The 14,340-nt window shown below is 38.1% G+C and overlaps 1 protein-coding gene across 1 annotated transcript in view; it reads left to right on the forward strand.

Annotated features, from left to right (window-relative positions):
* MBTPS2 (membrane bound transcription factor peptidase, site 2) overlaps positions 1–14,340 on the forward strand; it is a 32,366-nt gene that overhangs the window by 1,845 nt on the left and 16,181 nt on the right. Inside the window, exons 2-5 of the mRNA XM_050907953.1 lie at positions 4,331–4,479; positions 6,166–6,304; positions 10,190–10,293; positions 12,752–12,879. Coding sequence (XP_050763910.1) covers positions 4,331–4,479; positions 6,166–6,304; positions 10,190–10,293; positions 12,752–12,879 — 520 coding nt within the window. The remainder of the gene's footprint in view (positions 1–4,330; positions 4,480–6,165; positions 6,305–10,189; positions 10,294–12,751; positions 12,880–14,340) is intronic.

Here is a 14,340-nt window from a genome sequence, read left to right on the forward strand (position 1 = left end):
GGCTGGTTTTCTTTTGACAGTAACTTTGTGTCTGATGATGAATCTTAGAATGTGAAGCAAGAGCTGAATTCAGGCAGTGGACCTGTTGTGCCACGATGCTGAGAGCCATTTGTATCTCTGAGATTCTGAAGATGTCCTTCAGCATTAGACTTTAAAATAATTCTCTTTTGTAAGTAAGAATAGCCACTGCTTTTCTTGTTAGAACCTCTGGTAGAGCTTAGCAGCAGCAAGGGAGAAAAAAAAACCCACATTGTTTGGAGCCAACTTAGTGCCTGATTTATGTTGAAAAAGAAGGGGGAATGCCTGGAATGCAATAGCAAGCAAGAGAGTCCAGGAGTTAAAATTTAACTTTGATCTTTTAACTAAAAGTTGACGAAGGTTGTTAATCATCAGGAAGTATGTGGGAGCTGTTGGGTTTTAGTGAACTTACTGGTAGATCTCATGTGTGTACATCTCAACGATAAGTTTCACTGTGAGCACCACGGCGAAAATAGAATTTGGATTAAATAACCAGATTTATATAATTAGGAAGCTCAGGGTTGCTTGTTTTATTGCTGGTACTGTAAATCTCCCACCACATTCGTAACCTGAGGCTGCTGGCAACTGTCGCAAAAGGCAGTCCCTGCTTAAACCTCAAATCACTTACAGTTTAATTACACCAAAAGGACGTACAGAGCGTGAGTGAAAAATAATACAGGAGTACTTTTCCATGCATGAGCCTGTTGATATTTTTGGCAAGAGAAGGGTGTGTGCTGTAACTTGCAGTTGATGTTTATTCTGTAAACTTGCTCAATGTGCAATATCTCTTGCTCAGTTTGTTCCCTTACTGGTTTTATTCAGATTTCAAACATTTTGTTAGGCAGTCTGACTTTTAGAAAGTCTACAATATAGAAGGCATAACTGTGTGTGTAAATGCATTTTTGCACAAATAAATTCACATATTATAATATTGCTAGTGTTACATTACAAGATACATTTGTGTTAGCGAACTAAAAATATGCTGAATCAAGCTGGGACTTGGAATTTTAAGTCCCTGTTGTTGCTCTTCCTTGAACCACTGGCATGAAAGTTTCCATTGAAGCTTGGATCCTACAAAAGGGAGTCCCTCAGGCAGACCCCTAAATTCCAGCTCCCCAGCATCCTAAATCATCCCATTTCATTCTGCCTGAAAGGATCAGGAATGAGCAAAGGGTAGAAGGTTGTCCCTCCTCCTGCTATGAGAAATAAAGGATGCATTAGATGCATTCAGTCAAGGTTAGCCTTCAGCTTTTAAGGTCAGGAAGCTGAAATGGTTCAGAGCTCTTGAACAGATTTTGTCAGCAAAGAAGAATGTTAAGGACTCCTGCTTGCTGGCAGATATTTATGGAGCTCCTGGAGTATTTAGCAGACATTCATTATTTTGAAGGCTTGCATAAATAAAAAAGGTATTGCTTTTATAGTAAAATTAATATAACAAAGATCACTTAGAACTCAACTTAAAGAAGCAGAGCCAAGGCCTGTGTGAAGGAAGTTTGAAATGAAGCATAGGATACCAACATACCTCATACCAGGGCACGAGGGTGTACGTGGTAATGTGGTGATCCTGCTGGGCTCAGGACAGAAGGACCAAAAGTTTGCATCGAGCTTTTTAATATATTTTGCAAAGGGATGCAGTCATTTAGTGGTCATGAATACCATTTACACAACTTGTGAGGAAAATGCAAAAGGAAAATGAATTTTGGTACCTTTTATTTTTTTTTCCCATTTGGCAAATGCATGGTAAGTAATCCCATATTTCTCATGCAAAACTTCATATTTAGTTATGCCTTGCTAGTACAGTGGGGCTGTGATGTGGTTGGAATGAATCTGAAGGGATGAATTTGCAGCATTTCTAGGGAAAAAGTGGTTTTTGCATGTGATAAAAGGAACACATTTTTAAAGTGCCAAATGAGTATGTCCAATTAGCTTTATTATAATAATATGTGGTTGGTTGGGGTTTTTTTGGACTCTACTTAATTCCCAAAAGACAGTTTCTCATATCAGCGGTACTTAATGTCATATGTATTTTTGTTCTTAATTATCTGGTAGAGTATGTGAGGAGGTGGGTTTTTTTTGTTTCTTTGGCTTATGTATTATTAATTGTACAAGTGTAGTCATCTTTGTGATCTCTTCTGTTAAAGTCAGCAAATGCTGGATTAGCAAATGCTGATCTGGTTGTGGACACTGAACTTGGTGGTGTCATAGGGAGTGACTAGTGTTGATTAGGGAATACATTACGATGAAAATTTCTGTTGGTGCCCTTGGCTGACTGAACAAAAATGTGGCTGAAATCAGTAGGGTGAAGAAGAAGGAAATGACACAGATCTATATAGGCAGAAAGGATAAATGGTGTAATAGGTGATACACGAACAATGACCTGAGTAAATGTGTCTCATGTCCTAAGAAAATTGTTACTTGAAATAAATTTTTAGTGTTCAAATTTTAATTAATTCAACAAAATGAGAAAAGCTATGAATATAGTTGTGCAAGATGAGATCCTCACTCCCCACCACCATCGCGGCAGGACAGGAGGAATGCAAGGAACTTGGCAAGTTCTAAATTTGTTTAAAGAACCACGGACGACAGCCAGAAACTTGTGAAGTTCCTCTTGGGGGAGGAGAGGGGAGCCTGTTGTGAACTACGCGTTCCCGATGCCTTCAGTAGGTGCTGCTGCTCATAGGGAAACTTGGGAACAATGCTCCAGTTCAGACAGCTCCGAAGACTTGTCTGGATTATGTCAGAGACACTCCTGCCTTGGGAACTGCCCGAAGTTGGAAGGCTCAAAGCTCTGGTGTGCTTTTCCTGAGCTATGAGTTCCTCTCTCACCTCCAAGGAAAGTGTTTCTTCAGTTGGGTTTCTGATACTAGCTTCCATGAAGCAGGCTGAGTAAAGCCTATTGAGAATACAAGTGCCATATTCTATACAACATATAAAATAGCAGTTGCAAAACTATGTCTATCGGTCTATAATATCAGATAATACTGCAGATAAGTATTAATCATATAGTTTATAGGTCACATTTCTCATAAAGAGAAGTCTTTGGAACTACTAGGAAGGCATTCTAGCAGTATCTTGAAATGCTGGGAAGTTATCGTAGTGAAATTGCTGTTGCAATACAGGTTGATAATTTAAAATTCCTTCTGGCTTTTTGTTAGTATGATCAAACATTTTCGAGTCTCTTTAGGCATAGTCTTTGTGTTTGAAAAGTAGACCTCATTTTTACCCTTACTAAAGGGTATCTACAGTACTGATCCAACCTCACCAATATTAGAAACAGTTTTTTCAGCTGAAGCCAAAAGAAGCATTTTTCTTTATTGTAGTTTTAAAAACGTTTACTGGAATATAATTGCACATTGAAAAAATACCGTAAACAGTTCAGTCCTTAGCCCTCTAACCAGACAGTTAAAAACTACTGAAAGTGATTTAACACTGGGAAAGATGATATAAGATCTTGTTTGTCAAATACCGCTGGATACCCGATCTCTCTCGCAATCCTAGAGCTGTTGCGATATACATCAAAACAGTGGCATAACTTTTTCATGTTACATGTCACACTTACCTATGTGTCAAAATATAAATAATGTGCAGGACTGTCGTGGTTTAACCCCAGTCAGCAACTCAGCACCACGCAGCCGTTTCCCCCTCCCCCTCCCAGTGGGGTGAGGAGGAGGAAAGGAAAGAAAAAAAGTAAAACTCGTGGGTTGAGATAAGAACGGTTTAATAACTAAAGTAAAATATAATACTAACAATAGTAATAATGAAATATAATAATAATAGTAATGAAAAGGAATATTAACAAAAAAAAAGGAAGGGGGGGGGGGAGAACCAGTGATGCACAATGCAATTGCTCACCATCCGCTGACCGATGCCCAGTTAGTTCCCGAGCCGCAATCCGCACCTCCCGGCCAACTCCCCCCTGTTTATATACTGGGCATGACGTTCCATGGTATGGAATACCCCTTTGGCTAGTTCAGGTCAGCTGCCCCGGCTGTGCTCCCTCCCAGCTTCTTGCACACCTGCTTGCTGGCAGAGCATGGGAAACTGAAAAATCCTTGGCTTAAGATAAGGCTACTTAGCAACAACTAAACCATCAGTGTGTTATCAACATCATTCTCACACTAAATCCAAAACACAGCACTGTACCAGCTACTAAAAAGAAAGTTAACTCTGTCCCAGCTGAAACCAGGACAAGGACATTTACCTGAAGTTATATATCTGTTTTTATATAAACAGATCACATTTACTGCTTGGTCACATAACACAAAATCTTCCTAGAAGTTTTTGGTCAAACTAATTTTCCATTGTTTTGCAGTCATCCAACTCTCTGAAGGCATCTTATGAAGACTGGCTGCTGACATACGGCTTGAGCGTCTCTCCTTTTCACATGCGATGGCAAACGGCTCTCTTCAACCGCCAGTTCTACAACTGGGGGAGATGGAAACCCAGATTTCTGTATTTGTGGTATAAATTCAGGATTTTTTTTCTTCTGTCAAATACAGAGTCAACAACAATATCTGTGCCTTTCATCCTTAAAAGTGCAATGGATAGACATGGTTATTTCACTAGGCTAGTGATGAAACCAAACTAGCGTGGTTGCCATAATTGTACTGTGCCAGTATAAGTCTTTCTCCTCTGCTAAAAAATACATAATTGTAATATAGGTTGCATACTGAGATGCTATATGGTTTGAACTATGCATAGTTCTTAAGAGTACAGCTATTACGTGTAATACTGCATGCAGGAGGAGGTCTGAAAGCAGCTTCTCATATCCTAGATCTGTCCATCATGTACAGAGTTCTCCCCTGATCACTAGAGTTTACAAAGTATTCAAGGACAGTTGTGTCCCTGTTGTCAATCATTGCCCAGACATTCAGCAACTATACCTGCTCAGAAGCACGTTGCTCACCTTCTGTCTTTTATCTGCCTGCACCTTTCCCTGCTAAAATTGCACAGACTGCTGGGAATGGGTAAATAAGCAGGGTGGTTAGTATGGGTGCTCCTGGACTGGTTTAGAAAACTATTGCTCAGTTGCGTTCCTAGCATTACTTTATATCTGCTCTGAAAATATAAAATGAGTAAGGTTCGAATTTCTTTTCATTTCCTGTATTGCTACATTCAGTGAGATAGTAAATAAAAGAGAGGTTTGCTTCATATTGGTTTCTCTCATATGTAATGATTTTACTATTTCAGTCTGAAATAGTTCTATGTCAATCAGAATTTTTTAATGTGTATAATTTATTATAGTATAATGTTTCCGCCAGTCTCTTTAATTAACATTACAAGTACATGTTGCTTTACTAATTCCCAGTGAGCTTCATTAAGGATGGTAAGAGAACAGTTATGCTGTTGTGAGAGGAAGAAGGACTGGTAGTGAATTGAAGTGTTTTAGCTAGAAAATAAACTTTATCACATCCTTCAGCTATTGGACAGTGTAAAATAAGAATAATAATAATGCTGAATAAAAATTCACCACTAGGTGGACTGACGTAAATTGAAATGATTTTCAACGCTGATTTTAATGAAAAACAAATCGGTGAGAAGAACAATGTGTTTTAAATAATTGATTTTAATCTGGTCTTGCAGTTGTACTTTTTAGTTGTTCTTCGTTAGAAGAGTCTCATTTATTGTTCTTTAGCGCTTTTTATTGTTTGTGAGGAAGATGCAAAATTTATTGAAAAAGCTTATATAAATAAATATGTATGCTACCCCATCATTTGATCCAGGTCTCTAAATATGTGATGGTGTGGTGCAACATGGTAAATTATACATTGCTAGTTATGTTTTTATATTTATAGCTAATGGCAAGTTACATGTATTGGGTAACTGAATAAAATTTAGAATGTGTAAGAACAAGAGAAAAATATTTGAAAATTAATCAGGATGTGGTTTGGATGTAACACATTTATTAAACAAGGAAAATATTATAATTTCTTAGTCAATGTTATTAGTATATGTTATTATTGTTATTAGTTTCCGTTAGCTAATATTTTTGTACTGGATTGCTGATACATGAATGGTAGTAGCATCAGATAAGTTTTGCCCTATGAGTTTGATGTGCTAAGTTGTGCTAAAGCAGTTACATATCTGGAGAATATACCCTATCTTCTCATGGCTATGCATTGCTAAACTATTTGCCTCTCTTTATAGGTTCAGCGTAGGAATGGTGTTTGGTATAGTTGCCATGTTTGGCTCTGTTATTCTTCTCGGAAAGACACTGATGCAAACACTGACACAGATGCTCACTGAGGCACCGAAAGCCCAGAATGATCGTATGCTGCAAGTTGTGGTAAGTATTCTCTCCTCAGGTCTTTATTTGAGAGTTGTGAACTGATCCTAACCAGCTTCTTAATGGGGTATGTGATGCTTAAATCCTCCCATGCGAGAATAACCTAAGTCCTGATATTCATCTACATAAAAATTTGTTGGTTTGTTATCAGCCTTAAAAATGGGGAGTGGAGGTAGTACAAGAGGGGAATACAAATGAAGGCAAACATGTGGAAGAGTTTATATTAAAAATTCTCAGGAGTAAGAATTGGCTAGTAATTTTGAAAAGCCCTAAATTATCATAGTACTAAGAATACAAAACAGAGCTAAGAATTTGCCGCCTCTGAGCTGTGCAATGTAGAGGCACTGGTGGCCTTAAAGTTTGCAGAGCACATCCATAATCCACAAGACGAGAGGAGTTCTATTTCATTTATTGCAGTAAAAAACATCAGTGGAAAAGGAAAGAAGTGTAAAGAGCTTTGTGTGATAGTGGAAGCAAAGATTCATTAGTGAGGAGATGGCATATTTTTTGATTGTTCAAAGACTTATGCCCTGATTTACACTGTGAAATTGAAAGTGCTGTTTCTGGCAGTATCTAGTCAAAGGCCTAATAACAATGTATTTAATTGTTTTATGGATTTCTGATGCTGGACAATATATTGTAAGGTTTTAGAAAGGAATGTATTTCACAGAATGGGAGAGATTGCAAATACTGTCTTTTTTATCTCTATGCAAGGCAGCAATGGAAGAATTGACATTGCCTTACAAAAGTTTTAAGCTGGAAGGATTCCTAGCCACCCTTATTTCCCCAAGAGTGCTATCTGGCCAGAATGTATGGTCATATTTGCAGAAATGCAGAAAGTCCTATGAGATTGCTCTGCCTTCTGCTGCATGGCGTAGAGCAGGGGTGCCCAACCACTTTACTCTAAAGTACTCAGCTAGTCTGGCGAGCAGAAGTTGGGAATTGTATGCTGCCATGATAGGCCTTCCCGTAAGTGCTGAACTGACTGCATGCAGCTAGACTTAAAAAATTGCATGAGTGCAGGAAGCCTGATCATTAGTGTGTGCCATAAACTCAGTGCCTTCGGGATGGTTTGGGTCTGTTTCACACATGCAGGGTGAATATAGCAAATGCACCATGTGTTGGCAAAAGCAGGCAACGAGACCTGGGAGGGAACTGCTGGTACTACCACTGTAGTCACCTGGTCCACAGCCTGCTCCTGAATTATCTCCAGAAGCAGACAGGAGTGGGCAGTCTGTGCATTCAGTAGAGCACAAGTTGAACATGAGACAGAAAATTTTTAATTTACATGCCAACAGGGTCTATGCTAAGCATGGCTATTAGATTCTGGAGTAAGAAAAGCCTCCCTTACATCTTCATTTTCTGAGATCATTATATGGGTCTATCCACTTTTGTGACACCACAGTAAAGTGGTCATTTGCAATATATTGCTCTTTGGGGAAAATAAAATAGAGGCAACCAAAGTAAAGGTGAGCCTTTGAAATTAATCTGGTGTGAACTGGAACTATGACAGCAGAAATCGAGGATAATGTTCACAATTTCAGTGTGGAATTGATTCCTCCGTGACTGCCTACTGGCAATATCACTGCATTCAAACCAAGGACAGACTGGCACTGGAAAAGGTGTAATGTATAGGGATAATGTAATGTCATGTATGGGGATAAGGTTACTTCTCCTAAGTTGACTTGTGGTTCTCTTTCTTTCCTACCTCATTCTTTCATTTCTGAACGGTCACAGTTGTATAATTCTGCCTTTAAAGAGTTTCAGTATTCTTTTTGAGGGGAATGTGCTAGCATAAATTGACACAAAAGAGTGACCTGTGTGTGGTTGCAAAGAGGTGAAGAACAAGTCAGGAGGACCTTCTCCTCATTTAAATTAGTTATTTGTATTTGACTGCCTGGAGGAGAGTGAGTTAATTTAAAAAAAAAAACAACTTTTTTTTAAACTCAACTTTAGCCTATGGCATACATTTGTTTAGCCTTTAGCCTTTGGCTATAGAGAGAGGGAGATACAGTTCTGCTTATGTTTTATTGATTAAGATTTTTGTACCCTTCCTCTTTCGTTCAGTCATGTACTTTATTTAAAATACCTATCTGTAGGTAACTGGGTTGTTTTTCTTCAGCTGGCCCCTCTTGTGTTGGTTGCCTTTTGACAAAAGTGGGAAAGAGGCAGATCAGTTACTAGCAAAGATCTTCTTTTCCTAAAGGCATCTCCAGAAGACCATAAAATATAAGATAACCATACTTATTAACAAAACACTGCTATTGGTTTCAGAACCCTTCATTAGAGATAGCTTCCCTTTTAGGTGAATCTTAAACTAGGTTCTTTGACGTGAAGTCTGAAAGCATCCGGTGCTGTGTTCTAACAGGCTATAGTCATGGTGGTATTAAGATGGGACCTCTTGCTATTGCTGTCTGTCCTCCCATGTGCCCAGAGCAGAGGGCCACTGGCAATGCCAGTTAACTGATGCATTAGTGCCACCAGCTGATGCTGTAATACAAGCAATGGATGCTTAAGGAATGAAAAGCAACTGTCTTCATACAGTGAGGTACGATAGTTGTGCCATTTAAGGTAAATATCTTGGTCACGATCACACTCTGGACAGAATTTGTGAAATGATTCAGTTTAACATTAATGAAAACAGTCTTTCGAAGGATTTCTTTTAGCTAGATTGTCTCACCAACCTATTGTAGAGTTCTGCTGTATGGGTAGGTGAATGCATATAATTGAGGAATGTGCAGGACTGAATGAAGGTAGAATCAAATCGGATCTGGTCAGTTGGATCTGCAGCCTTTTGTGTCCCTTAGAGGGTCCTATAGACAGGCCAGGAATTTTTGCCCATAGCATCTCTTTTCTGCCACTAGATTGCAATTCAAGTTGTGTTCACATCAGCTGTTAGTGACTGTAGTGGAGTGCGCCCTGCCTCGAGCAGGGAGAGCTGTGGAGCAGACAGGAGAACTGTCCCAGAGCAGGCAGCAGAAGTGGCCTTATCCCACTGCAGCACGGCAGCTGAGCGGGGATGGGAACTGAGCAGGAGGAAAGTCTATCAGGAGGAAAGAGGGGATGGTTCCTCATTCTCTGACTCGTGACTGCTTTGAAGTCCATCTGGAAGCAGTTGGTGTCTCATGACTAGTGCAATGAAGGACTTGGGGAGTGGTGGGAATCCACAGCAACAGGAGGAATGTGAAGGGCCTGCATATTATGTCTTACATAAATTAAAATAGTATACTCATTTCAAGTGCTTTTTTTTTAAAGGTAAAATTGCCATATGTAGACTGCAAAAACTTGAACCATAGACAACAGTTACCCTTTTTTTGACCTTGTAAATTTGGCATAGTCTCGTGATTTGGATAGGGAGAGAGAAGGGAGACTGACAGTTCCAGTTGTAGGCTCATTTTTTAACTTTTAGGGCTCATAGTGTTTTAAGTGCCATACAATCTTTTTTTAAATTTTTTTTTGAACGGTGGATCTTCTCTATAGCTACATGACTGACTGCAGGAAATTGTAAACTAATGCTCAGAGTTGCCAAGCCTGTTTCATTTGAGTGGAAGTCTGTGTACATTTTTATAAATTTCTCGAGCTTAATATAGAGGAGGACACATTCGGTCAGGACTGTGGGGAATAAGTAGGGCAGGGAGAAGGCTTTTGCACCTGGAGAGCTTTTCAACCTTCAACAAAAGAATATATATTTAATATATTTTAAAATACATTGAATAAATTAGGAGAAGAGGTACAAACTGATAGTGCTGCGTGAGAACGGCCCCTGTTCTGTTGCGGGTCTGAAGAAGCTGAGTGAGAGCAGCAAGTTTAGGGGCAGAATGATTTGTCTTTGTACCTCTTGGTTTCCTCCTGTGTTTTGTTTTGTTGTCATGCCCACATCAACAGGTGCCTGGTGTAAATTTGCCTGTCAGCCAGCTGACCTATTTCTTCTCTGCAATCCTCATCAGTGGTGTGATACATGAAGTCGGCCATGGGGTGGCAGCTATTCGGTAATACAAATTACTTTTCTCTTACTATGTGCCAACAGGGCCTAATAATCCAGAGCATTTACTTACAGGTGAATGTTGTTAGCACTGCTTCGGTTTATCTAGAGAGTCTGTTTATTCTGTATTTCATAGCTTCCTTAGATTTTAAGTTTGGAAGGGTGTACAATTAAGGACAGAGTTTTAATACAGTGTCTATTCTACAGATCATGAGAAAGGACTTCCACTTGGCAAATATACCATGCTGCATCAGGTTTAAAATAATACTTCTTTTAAGTGGTCCTGTTTTTCACACAGCAATTGCATTTCTGCAGCTGTGGCACTTGAACAGGACCCATGCGTTGTTGCACAATGGTACTTTAAAATAGACTTTAAATTGATTTGTTTAAACATAGCTTGTGAAGTAGCATACAAACAGGCTGAAGAAGTAACTCAGTCAAATGTGATTTGCCCCTATTAATCTCAGTGATGTGTTAATTTTGATCAAAGATTGATATTTTTAATGTCACTTAACTATGATGATTACTTCACAAAAAAGTTATTTGACATGGTTAGTCATTACTGTTAAATGACACTCTAGCATAAGAGGGTTAAGTGGTGGTTACTGGGACTGGTATTCAGGTGTCCTCCGTATTTCTCCTGGACATCATCATTATCTGTCCCATGAGCATGCAGCCCTCAGTTGTTTCTCTGATTTTCTTGAGTGTAGGGAGTCATGACTGCATCTTAACCAATTACTACCTTTTTCATAACCCCAAAAGTTCTCAAATAAAGGAGTGGTTGGGGACCCTCTGTGTTTCATATGCTCTGTTTGTCTTTCAGCTTTTTTCCCCTAATATTCACAGGGACTTTTCTGTGGAGGGTGAAGCTCTTGCTCTTGCTCATCCCACCACAGGAAGAAGCAACAAAATTTCCTTTCTCTTGCAGAGCCTTCACATGCTGCTGGCTAACTGCAGAGAAGCCAGGAGTAACTATAGAGCTCTTTTTAAGCAGAATGAATAATTCTTATACCTTAGTGGTGTGGTATCTTCATTCAAGATCTGGAGCAAATGCTCTGAATATTCAAGTTTGGGTTATGTTTTTGTCAAAAAGTTGATTCCCAGCTATTTCCAGGGGAAAAATTAGTTTGTCCAATGTACGTTGCTGTTGCTGCTGCCGTTTTCTGCTTGACTTTTTTTTTACCCCCCCTCCTAGCACAGTTGCATCTATAGTGCTGTTATGGTCAATCCTCAGGGTTTAAGCTTTACTAAATAGCTGTGCTGTGGGCAAATTTTATTATTCTGGCAAATCACTTTGACTCCCTGAAATCTAATACACTTTTGCCAACTTCAATTCAAGATAGTATTGGCTGTGAACTACAAGAGCCTTAGCTTAGTCAAGGCTTGTGCCAAAAAGTCTTTTTCTTCTTCCCTCTGTACCTGCTACCCAAGTCATGAAAACATGTATAGGCATTAGACTGCCTATTACTAATTGGTAGCATAGGTAGGTCTGCTGAGTTTACTCCAGAATTAATGTGTTACTTCATTCAGATTAATTTTGTATAATTCTGTGTCTTCTTTTATTGTATATGCACAATAAATAAATAAATGTGAATAAATAAAATACTATGCCCAGTGTACTGTCTCAGTAAAGATATGGGATTAGCTGATCCGTGCCTGGTTTGTCTTGGAACGTGATTGTCTTGGAATAGTGATTGGAATGTAATTGTCTTAGAACATGATTGTCATGCCCCTATAAATCCCTTATGAAATTTCTAGCTTCATAAAACCTTTACGTAGTTATTCCAAAAAGTGCCATTTAAAAGCAATTGTAAAGCCTCTGAAAAATACATATATATATCATCTGTATGATAGTGTCTTCTACTAATATATTTAAATAGCATTTGTCCTTTTAACCTCTTGACTTGTTTTCATTTTTTCCGATGACATTTCCCTCATTTTTGTTAGTTTGCAATTTACTCTAAATTTCATTTAGGAGAAACAGAGAAACGATAAATTCCAGAAATCTATAAGTGTTTCTTTAAAAGGAAAGCAATTGCTTCTTCCAGATAATATTTCATAGATTAGTTTGAAACTGCATCCTACAGGCTGCCATTTTTTTACTTAAAAGAAAAAATCCCCTAAATGTTAAAATGTATGTTGACTTGAAAGTAGTTTGTGGGTTTTTTTAAAGTATTTTATGTGTTACTGTTACCAGGAGACAGAAAAGAAGTTGAACTTATCCTTTATTTTTTACGGGGCTCACAAATGTGTGCTGCTTAAAAGTGGCAACGACTGCAGAAAACATCCTTTAGTTTAATTATCTTTTAATTGTATTCATATTCTTAATATGAAGAATAAGTTAGTTTTGTAATTGTAATTTTAATTATTCTCATTGTCAAAAATGTGTGCTATGTAGAATCTCTCATTTTTTCATTTTTCTGTTTACAGTAACACCATTTCATTTTTCTTTTCTTCTTTTTAAGAGAACAAGTACGATTTAATGGATTTGGGATTTTTATCTTCATTGTCTATCCTGGAGCATTTGTTGACCTCTTCACAACCCATTTGCAACTGATATCTCCAGTCCAGCAATTAAGGATATTTTGTGCAGGTAATAGTTTGTGCTTTTTTATTAAATCTTTGCTTAGCACAGTTACTTATTATACAGGCATCATTTGTGAATCCTTGATGGAGGACTGAAGGTTTGAAATGAAGAAGTACAAAAGCTTCTCTTTACCTAAAGGTGATCCTTCTGTCGTGAACCTAAATTGTGATTTCAGAAAATCATTTGATCATTACTGTCCCTATTGTCCTGTTTTCTGGAGGAGAGATGTCAGTTTCTAGGAGCTTAAATGAGTCCCAATTTCCTGTCATGAAAAATATTATTATATCCTAGATCTGATTCAGAATAGTTGTGCATAAGAAATTCCAGTTGTGTGGTTGGGGAAAAAATGTGGTTTCTGACCTTCCTCTCTCATTAGAAAAAGCTCTTACACCAGCTCAGGTGCAGAAGTTCCTTTGTCTTCTTTTTTTTTTTTTTTTTTTTTTTTTTTTTTTTTTTGCATATTGTATGGCCTGAGTAGCAAAACCTTGGAGCACATAAGCTCGAAAATACTCAGCCAGAAGACTGGTGGTATGAGAACATGACTTGCTGTCACAGGTGAACACCCTTGAGCAATTCACTACCATTTTCTGCAATAGGAGCAATCTATTATGTGATTTTTCAGTATTGTGAGTGATTTTCAGTGACGTGTGAGTTATGTTATTATACAGTTCACTATGTTTTAATGTTGCCATCAGGAGGAAATACAGGCTAAACCACAAACATCCAAAGAGAGTCACAGATTATGGCTCCAAATAACCTCCAAATGTTTTTGATTTGATGTTTTTTGAAGTCTCTGGCTACCAGGAAATAGGGCCTTGTTGCTGTGGGAAGTTAGACTGAGACTGTGTTATGCTACCTGAACCACTTGTATTATTGATTTCTAGAGACAAAGGTGGTTCCCAAACTACTGAAATAAAGATAGAAAAGTTAGCATCTTGGTTTAGTTCTTGATACTGATGATTTTCTATTGCGGGGGACAGTAGGATAGCAGCCAGCCTGTTGTAATGTTTAGATACTAACATTGTTTCTTGAATATTGTAACTAAAACATTATATAGAGGGTTTTAGGCTGGGCATACAGAAGCCTTTAGCAAAGCATATTTTCAAGCTTTCATAAATCAAGTAAATGATGATAAACGTTAGGTAAGTAAATATATCTATATTCCAAATACCCTAATGAAGCAAAATCATTCACTGCAATAGGCTAACTTTTATGAAGCCCTGTTTCTCAAATTAATCAATTTCCATTTCCAGCTACTGTGAACAGAACTGAAAGAGAAGACATACCGATTTTCAAAATGGGTTGCTTATGTACATTCTTGAGAAATTATCTAGAAAAATAAGATTATAAGCTGTAATAGAAAATAATTGCTTGCATGTTTTTGATGACAAGCAAACACCTATAATAATTTTTCAGCTTTCTTGGGAAACCTGAAATAGGGGAATACAAGGTAGGAACAAGCATGTT

This window comes from Gymnogyps californianus, chromosome 1 (assembly GCF_018139145.2).
Source record: "Gymnogyps californianus isolate 813 chromosome 1, ASM1813914v2, whole genome shotgun sequence".
NCBI classification, from domain to species: domain Eukaryota; kingdom Metazoa; phylum Chordata; class Aves; order Accipitriformes; family Cathartidae; genus Gymnogyps; species Gymnogyps californianus.